Genomic DNA, 19,001 nt, shown 5'->3' with positions numbered 1-19,001 from the left:
GTTCATCAAAATTCCCGGACACCGCCTGTTCTCTCAAGCCAAGACACAAACTATTATTATAAAAAATTCTGCCTTAGAACGGGGAAGCAATCCCTAGTTAGGCAGTTTAGATGAACCAACAGCAAAAATAAAAAATATGTTTGTTTACTTTTACTACTGAATTAATTTGTTGTATAAATAATTACTAGTATATTGCTGTAATAAATATGTAAAAAAAAAAATTTAAAAAAAGTTTTGAGCACAAAAAATATTATTGATCGGTGGCGTTTTATTTTAAATTATTTATAATATATTATTGAATGAAAATATCTGCAATCGATGTATATTTAAATAAATAATAAGTTTAATAAATTCGGGAAGGTTAAATAAAATGTACAATTTTTTTTCCTGTTCGGGATATCTAAACAGTTGTTAATTTTAGTTTGTGAGTAAATCTTTTGGGCTTATGTCATTATACGTTTTTACTTTAACTTGTCGAATACTTGTCATTTTATTTTTATATTTTTACTGTAAACCAATTAAATAAAAATACATTATTAGAAAAAAAGTACATTATAATTGACGTTTTTAAATTTGAGATTAACGTGAGTACTCGTAATTAACTGTAATTACCAACGAATTGTTTATAAATGTTTAACCATTAAAGACGTATTGGTATTCTAATGAATGTTGAGCAATAACAAACCTGTTAGTTTATAAGGACTTGTACTATCGTAATCAGAAACATGTTAAACTTATAATAGGCGTAACACATTAATCATAATATTATACTGGTTAATATCTAAAACTTTTATTTAAATATATTCTTACGAAGTTATTATGCAAGATATAAATAATTCTTAATAACATATTTTTCATTTAAAAGGAAGATCGCTATGTGTCACTTTGTTGTAACAGACATGAATATATTTATGCAGGTCACATGGAAAATTTAGTTATTTTTTGCACAGCATACGTCATCGCAAACATTTTTTCACGAATCGAGAAAAAAATCTCAGTAAACGAGTCAACTATTATAAAGATCTTCTATTGGAGAGAAACCAGACATGTTTTTCTTTATGAAAAATCTAGTTTCCTAACATAAATACGTTCCCATCTTAACGCGTTTGTCAACGACATCCAAATCCGGGATCAGAGACGATAGACCGAAAAAGTAGCTTCTTATATCCATCCGCCATCAGAACTGTTTCGCTCGATGTGTCCTAGTCGATAAATATATTACAGTCCATTAAAATATTTAATGGTGTCCACTTTATGTGTGCGTAACAATAAGTGTTCAAATGTGCGTGCTTACACAAGCAAAAAGTGTATGTTTACTTAGTTTACCGAAAGGCACTAACACGTTAACATAGGCTTATTTAAAATTCGAACACACTGTACCCGCCTGCAATATATAATATTTATATTATTAATAAACTTAAAATTAACAGTTTCAGTCTCGAAGATGTCGCGAAAGCGGTGAAACCAGTCACTGGATATTCCAAATTTGTGGATTAAAGTATCACTCGTCTTTTATTTCTATAATAAATTACAATGAACTTCCATCAAGAATTTTCACTTTCAAACTTTTGTTTTTATCTTTGTAAAAATAAAATAAAGTGTTCGGTAGACTCGAGTCAGTGTTTGATTTCTTATATTTTAAGTTTATATTTGGTTTACTTACCGTCAACGGACCAATCAGCAAAACTGACCGAGAATAAGAGGAAGAGAACCTCTGACGCCACACGCAAAGTGATTTCACTACTAAAAAAAATTGAAAAATCAAAGCGCTGAAATCACGATTTAAAAAATATATATATAAAAAATTTGGCTCAGTTTAATAGTCTATAAACTAGTAAAAAAAAAAGAAAAAAACACTGAGCTACCTCATTATATATAAGTAAGACTTAATAATAATTGTTGGTAGTGCTGAAGACAGAAATATAGAAAAACAAATTAATTAAACAAAACATTTTTTTAAAATACTGCGGTGTATATATTGGTTTTACTACCTATCAGTAAATATCGAGTGTAGCAGACAAACATATTCTGTCATTTTTGTATTACGTCAAAACATTTTTTCATAAGCATTGTAAATTTCGACCAACGCCGTTTTTTATAAAAATAAATATTTGCGTTTTTGTGATGTACCCAAGTAATTAAATTTTGAGGGGCATTTTAAACGAGTTAAAAATAACTTAATATTAGAAAATGGGAATCAAGCTCGTGGGTAGAGCGGGGCTCGAACCTCGGACCTCTGATCCGTGGATCCGCGACACTAGCCACGGGACCACAGCCTATTTCTCTTTTATACTCCTCTCTTATTTTTAAAATACACTGACACTACTTGGTCTTCAATTTGGCCTTTTGAATATTCGTGTACATGCGCACTCTATTTACTTAACAATAAATTATGTTTAATTATAATATTCTTCAGTTGTTAAAACAAAAGTTTTCGAGGTAAACGACATTGTATATAAACAATGATAGCACTATCAATGTTACTCACAGCATTGTTCTTGTGTCATCCTGACAGCATTATTTCCAAACAATTCGACCAACTTTATAGTAATGACTTGGTTTCTGGAAAAATCTACCATCGGTTACTTGAGTTATACTTACAAACGATCATTGGTAATTCTATTTTTTCACTATCAAACTTAAATGTTTTACATTTGCATATTTAATTATCTTAAAAAATAGAACAACAGTTTATTCAAATAATTGACAATTCGTCGCTTCAGTTCGTTTTTGTCCAACAGACCAAAACACAAATCGGCAGATATAAAGCTTTATTTTTTTTTTTTTTACGAATAATTTCATAAATAACAGCTTTCTCAGAACTCCTGTACACTTCAATATGTTTCTTTTTGGGTGATACCGTGTGTGTTGGATTTGTTCCGACGTTTCGGCTACCATTGCAGGAGCCAACTTCAGGGTAAACTGAGGTTTTGTATGAAAAAGTATGTGTTTAATTACTAGTAATTTGTACCGTGTTACAGTCGGCAGTAGGCACATTTCTATTAGTTTTTGTAGTATGTAGTGCTTGGAACCATGTTGAGTTTAATTTAAACCCGTCATTTTGTTTATATTATTTGGGTGTTTGTGTATTGCAATTGCTTCTTTTATTATTCGTGCACTGTAATTACTGGGTTTATGTAAAATTTCCGGTTCGAAGGCGAAAAAATGTCCGGTGTCTAAAGTGTTCCGCGAAAAGCAATCAAAATTGAACATCTCTTTAATATCAAGAATGAGAATAGGACATTGTCTCGTTGCCTCGCATTTATCGAGAATAGGTGTCTTTACTTCGGCAATGTGTCTTTGTGAAAATGACGATGAGACATTAGATCATCTGTTTTTTGACTGTCCCCTCTACGAAAGAAGCGAATTCCTTCAAAATATATGTGAAGAATATAATACGTTCCCTCTTAACGTAAAATTTTTACTGGCCCAGAATGATTTGGATACTTATTTACTTCTGACTAAATTCTTAAGGACAAATAATAAAAATATTTGAATTTGTTAAATATTATTTGCATAATTTAATTAATAAGTCTAATTGAATGTCCCTCTTTACTTTTGGCCCAAAATTTCATTTTATTTTTTCGTTTACTTTATACAGTAATAATATTTTATTGTCACATAACTCTTTCATACTGATTTTAACTACCTCACATTATATTATATTTTTTCGTGGGTATGGGTTTTTTTTTGTCGTTCACTGAAGCGTATATTCTTTAAATTTCTTATTCTTGTTTCTAAGAGCCAAAATCACTCGCAAACGAGTGGAGGCGTATAAAAAAAAAAAAAAAAAAAAAAAAAAGTGTTCCGCTATTGCAGATTTGTCAGGGTGCCCAAGTTTACACGCTCTTTTGTGTTCGTCAATCCTTTTCTTCGCTGTGCGCCCTGTTTGTCCTATGTACACTTTATCACATCCTTCCTGTACACTTAACCGAATTTCGTTAAAAATGGTTTGTTGGACAAAAACGAACAAAAGCGACAAATTGTGCTACTATTGTGCATACTTAGGCAAAATCAGATATCAGTTTCATGTCTCAACGTTTTTGCACATTGTTTTTTTTTGCGGAGTATTATTGTTATTGACATCTTTTTGTAGATAACGTGATCGTGTATTTTATAAATAATTTATTTGAATTAAAGATTAAAGTTCATTTTATCCGAATAACGTGTCTCCTGTAAATAACGCGATGTCACCTTGGTGATGTAAAAAAGTTTTTTTACATAGTAAATATCATCGAGTCAGAAATTATCTGCGCAGACGGAGATACTAGATAATGTAATAATTGACTGTAAAATCTTAATAAAAGGGAGAAAATTCAGCACTTGTCCGCAACCATTTGAACATTCAGATGATGCACTAGTTTACATATTTATTTTATTTATTTATTCATATTTTTCTTTTACAACTATAATTAATAATAAAAATAATGTGCCCTCACTGGGGTTACCCGTGCCGACACTTAACATTATACTTTTTTTAAAATGTTTTTACATTAGAGAATAAACAAAAAAGACTAACTTAATAAACAGAGATTGTTAACAAAATATTCACAGTTTTAAAAACCAGGTATATATGCAGGTACATCTATATTATTTATTTTACAAAACGCACAATGAAAATAACAAAAACCTAACATAAGCTATGCACTTGTTGAGCGGTTGATATCAGGAGATAATTATGATACAGTGATAAATAAGATTAATTACGATTTAGGAAATATATCAAAATGGTTGAAAGTAAATAAATTAAAATTTAATATATCAAAAACAAAATATATGAATATTAGGAAAAAACTAATATCCCCAGGGTTACAATATTAATATTGATAATTTGAATATAAATTCTGTGGACGAAATAAAGTATCTCGGGGTCTACTTGGATAGATATTTGAATTTCAAAACACATTCTCAATATTTAACAAAAACAAATTTTTTAACAATTCATTTCTGGTAAGATTACGAAATGCAATATATATAAACAGTAGTATTCTTATATTTAAAACAATAATATGTCCACATATAAATTACTGTTCTTCCATTATTTTTTATGTAATGAAGGAGAAATTAAAAATACACAAATTCTTTAAAATAAGGCGATGAGGATTATACTCAAAAGAAATATCTATTATAATGTAGAAATAATGCACAAAGAAATTGGCTTGCTCACAGTAAAGCAACAAATTGAATATAATGTAGCAATTTTAATACATAAAATAATTAAGGAAATGAATAAAATAAAAACAATAATAAAATTTAACCAACAATGACATACATATGAAACAAGGAGTAAAAAAAGATAAGATTATCAATAAGGAGAAAAACAGAATCTCAAAACTCATTGTACAAGGGATTGAAGCTGTACAACGAGTTACCTGAAGAAATAAACGAAATAGAAAAAGTCGAAATATTTCAAATTAATTTGAGAATTTTTTTTAGTTCTTAAGATGTTATGAAGTAACTTAATAAAGCATAAATAAATAAATAAATAAACTCTCAAAATACTGTTAATTTTCAAAACAAAAATTGTAACTATTACAATCTTGTGCAGTTCTATCCCGTATCCAGTATAGACCACATGGCTCGTGAAGACGGATTGATGAAGTGTAATGTTGATAGAAATCGCGTGAAACCGATCAATTCAGCGCTTCGTTGGCTATTTAAATGCAGGAAAAATAATAATTCGGGGTTACATTATTTTAAGCCACGCAAAAATTTAACACATGTCGGTCTTCTGTAATATTTAGTTGAAATAACATTATTAATTATTTACTTTATATTCTAAAGAATTAAATGAATATTTTAATGTTAGCATCAGGAATTTATAATTATAAACTTTTGATTGAACACGTAATTAATGTCTGCTGAGTAATTTATATAATAAATTCGTGTTTAAGCAATATATCTCTCGTCGCACGTTAAGGATTCGATTCCCTAGATATTTTTTATGTATTGATTTATTGAACTTACGGTTAATTAGTAAAATCCTATATTCAATTAATATTTTTTTACATAAAAAACATAATGAAAGGGTTTTAAAGAAGTACCTGAAAAATTTATGAGTATGTTTGTTTTATTCGGTGAAAACTTTTGATGTTTTTTAGGGATAAAGTGGAAATTGTTCGTGAGAGGGAAAAGAATGTTAAAAATGAACGATTATCTTAGTTTTTGTTAAATTAATACACAATAATCAAATATAAAAACATGATAAACGAAGTTAATACAGCATCCCCGAAAATAGGCTTCAAAATGAATGCTTCAAAAACTAAAGTAATAAGTGATGCAAACCAATCATGTAACATCTTAGTAAATGGACAAATCATTGAAAAGATTGAAAGTTATATATACTTAGGACACGAAATAAACCTCGGGAAAGATAATCAAGAGGTAGAAATAGAAAGAAGGCGAGGTTTAGCATGGACTGCCTTTGGTAAGCTCTCATATATCCTCAAATCTCCGAAGTATTCACATTACTTAAAGAAGAAACTTGTTGATGCTTGTGTTCTCCCTGTACTGACATATGGCTGTGAAACTTTTGTGTTCACGAAACATTTTTACACAAATTATCAGTGACACAGAGAGCCATGAAAAGGAGAATGCTGGGTATTTCGTTGAGAGACAGAAAAACCAATACATGGATTAGAGCGAGAACAAAGGTCACCGATGTGGTCCATAGGGCTGCCAACCAGAAATGGAGCTGGGCTGGTCATATAGCCAGAACCACAGACTCTCGATGGACCAAAAAAGTCCTGGAATGGCGATCCAGAACGGGTAGAAGAAGTGTCGGCAGGCCTCAGACAAGGTGGTCTGATGACATTTGACGAGTTGCAGGAAGTGGTTAGATGCGGTTGGCTCAGGATAGGGAAATATGGAGACTAAAGGGGGAGGCCTATGTTCACCATTGGACAAGAGACGGCTGATGATGATGATGATGATGAATCAAATAAAATCAAATATTCTACAAAAAAATTGTTTTGTATGTATTAAGAAAACTCAAAAAACATTATCAGTTTTCTTTTCCTCTTGAACAATTACACTTTGTCTCTCACTGCATTTCCGCCGATGAATGAAGTTTTTCTTGTTTACATTTCGAAAACAATTTAAACATTTTTTTTAAGTACTTTTTACGTGTCCATTCATTGAAAAATACGCGAATATAAAGAAAAAATAACGTAACTCTTTATATACGTATGTACGAAAAACAACAATATTTCAATGCGTTGTCATAAATATCGAGGGATCATTATTTAATATTTCATCGCGCATCGCTTGTAAAATAAAAACCACGATGATACAAAATGTTTCAAGTTTACCTAAATTAAAAATAATTTTATTTGCGATTTTTTATCGCCATTCCATTATCTAATTTTCGGTTTGAATTATTAAGCAGAGTCCAAAAGATAAGAGATAACCTTCGGAGCTAAGGAGTTCCGCAAAATTTCTTAAGGCACATACCTAATTTGTAATTTTGATACAAATTAGCGTGAAAATAATAAATTATTACATACCTTATCATCCGCGCTTAGCATTCGTAGTGAAAATTGGACTAGGGACCCTTTATCTCAGCCATAATAAATTGTTATATTTGTATAAAATACCTAAATAATTGTATCTCAAGCTGATGGTATGAAATTACCCAAATGGGATTATATTTTTAAACTTATCAGAAAAACCTCTCGGATAAACTTGTGTCATTCAAAAATATTACTTTTTTATAATGACCTTCGTTAAAATTGATTAGAGATAGCGTTATATAAAACGCAAGGTTTTATACTCGTGGAAATCCAATAAAATAAAAACAAACATTAGTTTACAATATTTTATGCGATGAAACCAGTGCATCGTTTGTCTTGGACAATTTACGTTACGAATGCATGTTTTTTTTAATTACAACAGAAATAATATAACCTAGATGTCTTACTATCGTGTAAATCAAGATTTTTTAAATCAAATTTCTAATCCAAACAATACATTTTATAAAATGCTGTAAGTGCGAAAATTTGATGTCGATGAAAAAACTGTATACCAAGTACCTACCTAGCTGTTCTTTTTAACAATTGTTTTTTTTGTAAGGAAACATAATTGATCGAATTGGCGAATAATTCGTAATGTTGGTTTATCAAATTTTTTATAATATTTGAAAATGTAAAGAAACTTCGCCGTACAATTTAATGTTATATTTTTTACCGCGCGTAAGAAAGAACATTTTTCATATCCAATTTTCCGTAGCACTGAACTTCCTCACTATGAGTATAATAAGGTAGTGTTGGTTTTTTTAATATTTAATATTTTTTTTACTTAAAACAATATTGTTTAAGTAGTTATATGTTCTTAAAATGAAATATATTTTAATTTCATAAGAAAAAGAACCAAATAAATTAACTTTACATATTTTATTTTAATGAAGGTAGATAACCTTTATGAGAAGAGAATATGGTAGTCTAGGCATTTACAGAGCTTATGACCCATCATTGACTAGATTATGTGACCTGTCTAGTGGTTTTGGCCATGTTTTTTTTTCCTATTTCTTTTTAAAAATATTACAGAACATATGTATGTGTACAGCATGCTCCCAATCCTAGGGATTAGTTTGCAGCAAAGTCCCGCATCTCGCCTGTTAACGAAAAGCGGATTGTAGCGTAAAAACGAATTTCATTCGGTTTTGTAAAAGGTTGGAAATTTTTGAACAAAGGAAAGAAACACGGAAACGGACCTACCTTTGATGCGATGAGATTGTTTTTCAATTTCGGACACTGTATGATAAAATTCACTTTGAATTATATAACGATTTATGATAACTTTTACAACGACGAGCGACCAATCCAAGAATTTTTATGCAATCTAATGTAATGCCAATAATGTTGTTTATTTGGTTCCAAATCCAAATGTTCTCTTTTTTGTATTTCTTCTATCTTGATGTTAAGTAGGTACCTTAAGGATGGGTCAAGGGAAAGATGGGGCAGAAAGTTAATCGGCCAGGAACAATATCGATAAATGCTGTTATTTACTAAACATCATCCCTCACTGCGCTCTGTTCTCTGCAGCCCTCTTCAGCTCAAAATTTGAGGTGCAGTTCAAGTCCGTCTATTATGCCAGAATACCCTCGCAGGGCGCATAATATGGACAATAAAAATAATTGGGCTCGACTCTCTGAGATGGTTTTGATTAGATGCCTCCCTTCTTCGATTCTACTGAGAACCTCCTCATTAGTGATGTATTCTCTCCAGGAAATTCCTAATATTTTCTGAAGCACTACGTTTTAAAGGTCTCTTGTCTTTTTCTGAAGCGAAGTTTTTGTGAAGCAAAAGAGCCGAAAACACACTGAAACCTTCATCGGCATATTTGTCAATCTTAGTAAGCTATTGTACATACACGAAAAAATATGATGAAGATTTGGACATACTAGAATGTTGTTAATATCATTTTTTAACTACTTCAATTCTTATAGACTGATTACAAATTTAATGACGAATGTAAGATAAGCAAGATAATATTTCAAAGTATATGGAGTATCATTTAATCCAACGTTACTGTATCGCAAAATATTACATAATTATTTAATTATTCTCTCCAATAAGTCCTCATTATATGCATCTAGACCCTCTGTACAAATCCTTTACCAAGTCGTGCTTTCGTTTTGCAAGATCGTACGTATCCCATACAACTATTTAAATCTTCTGCTATCAAAATCGTATTTTGGTTCGTTCAAATACACACGGTGCGATCATTATTAAATATCAAAATAATAATTCAAAATAATAATTATACAAAAAAAAAACAAAATTACACTCCCAAGAGGAAATACTACAAAAACTACAAAAAAATCATAGCGCTGATAATGTGATGCAAAAAAATATTTTTTAATTAATTTTGGCTTAGTTTGATAGTCCATTAACAAACTTTTTTTTAAACCACCCAACTTCCTCATTTATTAGTTTTACACCATCTAAAAAAAATATAAGTTACACCAGCCTTTTTACCAAGTTATATATGTATATACATAATCTAGTGATAAGGAGGCTTGTGTAGCATCTTAAACGGCCTGTAAGAAAAAAAAGTCGTTAAAGACAGTGTTGATTTATTTCCATTTGAATAACCAGAAAGTTAGTGCTTCAAATATAAACTTTATTTTAATAAAAATATATAATAAAACTGCCTACTTCAAATAATAAATCAAGTTTTTTGTAATATTTCTTATACATGAATACATGCAATATTTGCAGAAAAAGTCGTAAAAAATGACCCGAAAACGCAACTACTATTTATTATATCATAAAACTCTTTTTAACTTAACTTTTTCAACTGACCCTTTGCGCATTCCCATTATTTTCTGGTTTATGTATTTTTTAAAACAGTTGTGCATTTGACTCATGGGGATGTTTCCCATAACGTTATTATAGAATCCCAAATGTAATGCGTCGGTTGTCGCCATGGCGTCGCGTCGCGCCGGCTCGGCGTCGGCGTCGGTCGGCGACCACGTCATGTCGTCACAGCTCATATTGTGAACGCGAAGAAATTTAATTAAAATTAAGTGCATATTCGAAGTTCATTAGACTTTATTAACATTTCCTTGACTATACCTACTTTACCACTCAACTTAATTTGTGGGTAGGAAGGTTAATTTACATATTAAGTACCTACGTTGTACGTTTGTATTTTAGCATCGGTATTGACGTAAATACACACAATTTAGTATGCACAGATAAACAAATAATAAAATACGTCTATTTAAAGATAGGATATTAAAAAAATTAAATTAGATATAAGTTTATTTACTTACATTTGATAAAAATATACCTATATTTATATCTTATAACACTGATGAAGAATATTTTAAAGAAGGAATATACAAGTCTAGGCATTTCTAGGGCTTATGACCTGTCATTGTCTGGTTAAGGCTGTAGTCGGGAAAAACGGACGCAAAATTAGGAAATTATACGATTTGCCATTTTGAAGGCATAATTTTAAGTAGAAATAAAGGAAAATGTCACAAAAATGCATATGATTTAAAACGCTTGGATTTTTTTTCAGAAACAAAAAATTAAAATTTGGCCTCGACCACTTTTATGCTAAATGTATTATCTTTAAATTATTGCAACATATTTTTGTTCAATACTTAGTCTTTATTGAGATCCCAGATACCTAAGTTTAGTCTAAATTTGAAATGGCGTAATCTGCCGTTCTAAAAGTAATTATATTTTAGTTACATAAAACTTTTAAGTATATTTTTTAACAGAAATACCTTGAAAACTTATTGTTTATATCTAATTTATGTTTTTTTATTATTGCCCGATTAAAAAAAACATTCGTTTTAAAATGGCAAAACCGTATGATTTCCTAATTTTGCGTTTGTTTTTCCCGACTACAGTCTTAAGGCTTAATTATATTTTGCATGACTGAAGACGGAAGATGAAACTTGACGTTTTTAAGGGTTTTTCGATGGTTCAAGTCCCAGTAGTAATTAAAAAAAAAAAAAAAAACAAAACAACACGAACACCCCAATGATAAATATCTATAATGTGTTGATTGCATTGTTTGTATGAAGAAAAGTTAGACCGCGTATCCTCTTAAACGTTATTATTTTTAATAATACTTTGATTTGTTCATATTTTTGTAGACAATGACCGGATTCAATCCCCTTGGGAGCCATTAACATTTTATATTATACATGCCTAGACTTCTATATTATTTTCTTTAAAATGTTCTGCATTTCTGTTTTAATATTATTATTTTCGATTGAAATTTATTGCAACAGAAAGGAAAAATATTTTTCTGATGGGAAAATGGAGGTCTATATACAGCTTATAAGCTGTCATTAACTGGTTTAAGTGGCCACTTTACACACTGCGTATCATTCACCATTCTGCCTATATTTAAGCATTTATATTCCCTCAATTCTTCCATCCGTTGATCTCTGTGAAGTTAAAGAACTCAAACCTTAATTAATGCGGGTGACATTCTGATCAAGTTATTTCATCTACTTACTATGCAACGCCTGAAAATATTTTTTCATTTTTATACTTTTTTCGTGTCTGTTATAATATGTTAATACGAACAACTCCCAGAGGGGTTTAATCCAGTTGTTGTCTTCAAAAATAAGCATATTTATTTAGTATTATTAATTGGTAATTATTTTTACAATACGACAGAAATGCTTGGCTGTAGTCTGATTACAAGAAGGAAATTATACGACTTGGCTATTTTAAAACGCAGTTCTTTCAAAATTGCCCTATTAAAAAAAAGTAAAAGATAATTTGATGACTTAGATAAAAACAATTATTTCTTAGGTTTTTTCTGATAAGAAACATAAGTACTTAAGTAATTAGTTTTATGAAACTAAACTATATTATTGCTTTTCGACCGACCGATTACGCCTCTTGAAATTCAGACTAAACTTAGATAGGTACGTTGGGAGAAAACAAAGTATTTAAGTAAAAGAAGTTGTAATTAATTAAAAAGAAAAAATAAATTTAAAATAAAATCCTTCTCTGTTGCAATAATGTTATACTTAAAAAACTTTTTAATACAAATTTTGTGGTATTTTTCTTAAATTCAAGGCTAAATATTGCTTTCAAAAATCGTTAAAATAAAAAAAACTAAAGTATTTTAGTTTATAGTTATATATTATTCAAACGCTTTTTATACATGGCAACCAATGATATAATGGTGTATATTTATTTTAATCTCTCTTTTCTGATCAATTAAGCTTACAGTATATGTCAAAAAAAATAAAATTTCATACATATTTTACTATAGATTCTTTACTTAGTATTTTTAAACAGTAATTGCTGTATATAATTTTTTTAATAAATAAATAAAAAAATTTTATACAAGTGTATATACAAATAACTATATACTTCTTATATGTACATATATGAAGAAAAAAAAAACATTTATTCGCAGGAATCTGCAGTATCACATAAAAATGACGTCCAATATTTTAAATTCTTATTTTAAGAAAAAACTTATAAAAATATTTAATAAACTGCAAATATGTCAAACAAACATACCTTTATTTTTTACCTTTCCTTATTGCTTTAATTACCAAATTACTCGAGCCGGTGCGGCGCGGTGTCAAGTTCTAACGTGTCGATATTCGAACTGACTCATGGGCCTTTACTATTATATACGAGTATTATGTTTAGTGTGTGAGCGAAAAATACTGTCGTTCTTCTTTATTTATTTAGCCACAACGTTACATCTAGTTCGTGTTAATTATTATCATAGATTTTGTTGTTGTCACTTTAAAAGAATTTTTTTCTAAAACAATATACTTGTATATATTTAGTAAATTTATAACTGTAACTCTCCAAAAAAAGAGACTAGCTCTTATGCTTGGAGAGTGACTTACACTGTTATAGTTATATAATTTCGAATATACATGAGAAAAAAATGTAAACATAATAAAAAGAAAAACAGAAAATAAAATAATACAGTAATGCTAATTAAAATAGAATGCTTTTTTTCCTAGGGTTCAAAAAATTCTTTAAATTTACTTTAAATTTATTTAAAGATATATTAGTTTTAATAGTTAGTATTTCATTGGGGAGATTAATTTTTGTTTATTCCTTTGAAAACAAAACTATTTTGACCATGACTACTTGTGTGGAATTTGGGAATTTAGATATTATTTCGATATCTGAGTGACTTATTAATCTCAAATTTGTTTACTTTTTTTTTAGTAAATTTGTATCATATAATTTATATTGTAAATGGTGTCTACTGTATGAACTTTAAATAATTTATACAGATTTTCCGTGTTGAATATTAAGGGTTTCTTAAAAAAAATATTGGTAATTAATCTTTGTACTATTTTAAGAGTGTTAAATATATATGCACATGCACCACCATACAATACCAAATTGTAATAAAGAATGTTCAATTGAGTAATCAAATATTTTTTAATTATTATTTCTTAAAATATTCCTTATTCTAATAAATATGAAAAAACATTTTCTAATTTTAAGTAATTATTTAGAATACAAATGTGGACTTTGATTTTTCAGGTGTTAAGACCATTCTCCACAAAGTAAATGGACGCTTCCTTCCGGGACAGCTGATTGGTATTATGGGTCCTTCCGGTGCTGGAAAGTCCACTCTTCTGGATGTCCTGTCCGGATACCGCATCACCGGAGTCGAAGGAGGGGTCTACGTCAATGGCAGAGGGAGAGAATTAAGTAAGAAAAGATTTAAACAAATTTCATTAACCATTCATCATTATCGTTGCTTTATCCGCACTTGTGTCCCCCTCCAGGAACAAGGAAATATTACAGTAAATATTCTACTTCATAGCCAATATTTCAAGTCCATCCCGTCAGAAATCGAACCTAGGACCTCAAGCAATGTAGGCGAATCCCTTTTTTTAAATTTATTTATTTAACTTTTTGTACATAATGTTATTTGTACATTGGCGGGCTTATTGCCAAATGGAAATTTCTTCCAACCAACCAATAAAATAAAAGTTTTATTTTTATAATTCAAGTTACAGAACATATTCAATATTAAAAAAAAGATGAAAAAGCTAAAGATATATAAAAATAGAAATAAACGTATTTGTTTATAAATTACCTTAAATCAAAACTATTACTCAATGGGAAAAAGGAACAAAGAGGAAAAGGGAAAGGAGGAGAGATTAAGGAAGAAAGGGGAGATGTTTCTTCAGACGTAATTTAATCAGAGATAATGTAGTAACATCTTTGATGGTGGATTGGAGATGATTCCACAGTCGAGCCGCATGGACAATATATGAGTTAGAGAAGAAAGAGGAATTGTGGATGGGTATTAAGAGTGCCTTGAGAATTAGAACGAAGAGGTAAACCATGAACTGATAAGCGTTGCAATTTTTCACGCAGGTATATAGGATCGTTAAGACTATGAAGTACATTGAACAGAAGTGAGAGGGAGTGATAGTCTCTCCGCTGTCTAATTTTGAGCCATTTCAGTTGCCTGCGATAATCAGAAATGAGGTCATATCTTCCATGATATAAAATATATCCAGGGCCCCGATTACAATGGGAAGTTAACAGAGTTATCTTCGCCTGTCTATAAAGAAAAACCGATATTTGTGTACAAAAATGAGTACATTTGCATGAACATTTAAAGTATCTTCGCCGGCAACCTATGATTGAACATGTTTAGAAGAAAAAAATGTATGCATATTCTGCTTTTCATACAGAAAACTCAATTTTACTTTGTAGATAAAATTGAAGATATATGTTAACTTCCCATTGTAATCGGGGCCTAGGGCCGCGACTATAAACGCTGTCTTCATCGTTACATATCGAGGCGGTATAAAGTAAAATTTGAATCAGGTTGCGATCCAGGGGCTGGTGTTGCAGACGCACGGATCGGAGATCCGAAGTTCGAACCCCACTCGACCCCAACTTGATTCCCATTTCCTAATAGTAAGCTATTTACAATTTTTTGAAAATGGCCCCAAAATCGAAATATTTGGATAAATCATATCAACTCAAATATTAACTTTTTTATCTAAAAAAAATTTCAACATTTAAGTACTAAAATGTATATATATATATATATACATTTGAGGTATCTTCGTTGTTCGTTGTCAACCAATAACTAAACATATTTAGAAAAAAATATTGTATTCATATGCTATTTTTCATATAGAAAACTTAATTTTACTTAAATAAAATTGCCGATAAATGTTAGCTTCCAATTAGAATACGGGCCCTTATGCCTACGCTGTGATTGGAGTACCAATTGAGCGCCCTGTACACATCTATAATGTTTTCATCTCATTTACATCAAATCGAAAAGTCGAAGAAATGTGGATGTTTAAACATAAGCAGAATGGTGAATGATAGATAATGATTTTTTAACACACTATAGACATTTACCATTGGCGTGTCCCTATTGTTTTTTTTTTAAAAATATTTGTTCCCTATAGGAACTAGAACTATCAAAAAACCTCAGTTTTATCTGCCGTCTTCAGATGCGCAGTATACAAATATAGCCAATTTTGAAAAACGCAAAAACTACATTTTAAACTAAAATTTCATTCTCATACACTTTCTAAAAAAACAACAAAATGTGTTCAAATTTAAGGTGCGGAATTAGGCATAATCAATCCGACGTGTAGTTATATTTTTCGCACAGGCGAGAGTGACAGAAAAACAATGTTCAAATGCCTACTCATCTAAATTGTCTGGTACGCATATTCTCCTTGTACATACATATTAAATCATAACAAAGTAAATCAATACAAAGTAAATCATAAGAATTTGCTATTAAAAAAATGTGCAGTTTTGAAGTTTTCAAACATTATATTAGAGCAATATTTTTTAATGTATTTCTGTCAAAAAAAAGAAATAATTTTCGACTGGCAGATTACAATAAAAATTATATTTTCAGTGCCATCGATTGTCTCATTGAGTCATTATCGCCTTTAGTAGAAATATCAAAGTACACTGGGATTCCAGTTTGATTGTCACTATATTTCTTTACCTGTTAGGTGACACATAGCAAATAAAAATTAAGATAAACCCATGAATGGAAAATAACGTGTAAACTTCACTAAAAATGTAATATCACAATACATTAATATACATGATACATTATGACGAAAGAGCAAAGTTTTTCGAGACCAAAGGTCGGGATTTATATTTCTTGTATTTATTGAATCATACTTATTTTATTGCCTAATATGAGTTTTATTATCTAATAAATAAGCGATATGCTTCAAAGGAGAGAAAGAAAATATCAGGGCATATGTCCTGTCACTGGCTGGTTGAGGTATTTATTCAAACTGTGTAAAAATTACCATTCTGTCCGTGTTTAAACATCCTTTATTTTATGTTTGTGTACGTTTTTATAATACTTAGTGATAATTGTGATACAATATTTTTTATAATACATATTTATTCAGTTTTTCCATTATAAACAATAATTAATAATAAAAATAGTGGGGTTACCCGTGCCAAGGACACTTAACAATATATTTTTTTTAATTTTTCATTTGAGAATATACAAAAAAGACTTAATATACAGAGATAATTAACAAAATGTGACAGTTTTAAACTCTACATATTTATGTTTATATTTAATTTATGTATACTTATATTATTTGTATTACAAAATGCACAATAAACGAACAAAAACATAACCTAAACTTACATTTGTAGAGCAGTTGATTCAATATTGGTTTGGGCGAATGAGATAATCTATTTTACTTCTACCCAACTCCACTATCCATTTTTTATAGCCTTTTATTTTTATGTATGGTTGGATAATTTATACAGCGCCATTTTGTGTGAAAATCACCTCACCGACGCTATACAATAAATAAATATCCCAGCACTCTCGTAAGAAATCTAATCCTCATTTATACATTTTTAAAATTAACTAAAAAAAGTGTGTATTGATGAAGGAATACACAATACAGGAATACACGTCTTGCAGCTACTAAGCACATAAACGGTTGGAATTCTAGACCCCATTTTCAAAATTTAAGTATTTTATAGTTGATAATATTTAAATATGGAAGCTAGATTACCAATCGTCGCGCGTAGGCGTCGTACAGTTACAAAGCGCTTGGACGAGTGGAATTCTAACAAGTTAAAATGATATCAATAAATTTAAAAGATATAAACGTAAACATAGAGCATAGTAGTAAATTCGTCAAGTTTTCATGCCAAGAAGTAAACAATTAAAAACTAAATAAATATAGCACTGTTTCAACATTATGGTTAACAAAATAAAGATAGCTGTCCGAATAGAAGCTTTTGTAGATAGTAGGTATATACCGCCGTCATGTGGCCTACTGGCTGCTTGATAATTCCTGGAAGATGGTTGATGCACGTGTGTAGTTACAGAGGGGTGATGCCTTTTGTTCCACCGGCTTGGTGTCCAATTTGGTCTGTATTGTTTCGTTTTGTGAGAAGCAACATTCCTGTTCAATTTTTTACATTAATATTAGACAAACGCGTGTATCTTCGCGCTTTCTCTGGTTTCAATCCTATAAAATGGAGTGGTTCACAGCAAAACTCTGCATGTCCTCTGCCACTCTGGTCTGTCTTGTGTGACCCCATCAGGTATTCATATGTAGTTGTAAGCAGCGGTATGTTGATTGGAAATAACAACATATCTACAGTATCTGCCTACCCACTACCCACATATCCTGGCGAGTTTATTCCATGACATTCTCTCCTAGAATCACCATCTAGAGTCAATAATTCTCAATAACCTAGTACATAAACTGGAGTTCTTACTTCTTTGCTACAAGCATAGAAGTACCCTACATAACTGTAAAAATAACAAGTTGACTATACATTTTTTTTTTCGTTTTCTTAGCAGTAAAGGTTCTGCTGTGGATACAATATTATATTGTAAATAACCACTTACCGACTTTTCTGTATCTACCGGTTTCGAAACGTTTCTGGCTCTTCGTCAGGACACTAATTACTCTAATATACAAATCCCACTATACGCATTGAGCACAAATATTTACCAATATTCGTTGAAATGTTTGACCACAAAGTAATACTTTAAATATTATTAATAATCTATATATATATGCCCAATTGAAGTTCAATTGGGAAATTCGGCGGGTTGATTAATTTGTTAATAGACTATTAAACTAACCCAAAAATTGTTATGCATTGTATTATCAGCGCTGTGATTTATAAAATTCTCTTTCCCTTCTTCTCGATGAGTTCTGCTGATTGGTCAGTTGACTGACAACTGATATAAACCGGAAATCTATCACAACTTTCTTATCATTGGTTGATTTGGAAGAATTAGTGACGTCGTTCAAAGCAGTTCGTTTTTATTATTTTTTTCATTCATTTTCAAGAAACTTTGCCGTACAAAACTCGTATAGTGTTTTAATTTTTACCGCACATTTTTTATGACCAATTTCCCGTAGGACTGAACTTCCTTATTATCTTAGGTTTGTCAAATATAAAATGCAGAAACTATGTATTTATTTTTAAACAAACTTAACTTGGCAGAGAGAAGTAAATTTTTTTTTTCTAAAAAAAAAA

The 19,001-nt window shown here is 30.2% G+C and overlaps 1 protein-coding gene across 2 annotated transcripts in view; it reads left to right on the top strand.

The window, feature by feature from the left end:
- The window catches only part of LOC148274026 (ATP-binding cassette subfamily G member 4), a 64,008-nt gene that overhangs the window by 24,588 nt on the left and 20,419 nt on the right, over positions 1 to 19,001 (top strand). For both annotated transcript variants that reach the window (XM_088237728.1, XM_088237729.1), the window contains exon 3: positions 14,004 to 14,174. In XM_088237728.1, coding sequence (XP_088093854.1) covers positions 14,004 to 14,174 — 171 coding nt within the window. The remainder of the gene's footprint in view (positions 1 to 14,003; positions 14,175 to 19,001) is intronic.

This window comes from Micrasema longulum, unplaced genomic scaffold (assembly GCF_059751315.1).
Source record: "Micrasema longulum isolate JH-2025_06_02 unplaced genomic scaffold, ASM5975131v1 h1tg001776l, whole genome shotgun sequence".
NCBI lineage: Eukaryota > Metazoa > Arthropoda > Insecta > Trichoptera > Brachycentridae > Micrasema > Micrasema longulum.
The sequence above is the reverse complement of the archived record's forward strand: the minus strand, read 5'-3'. Positions and strand labels throughout refer to the sequence as shown.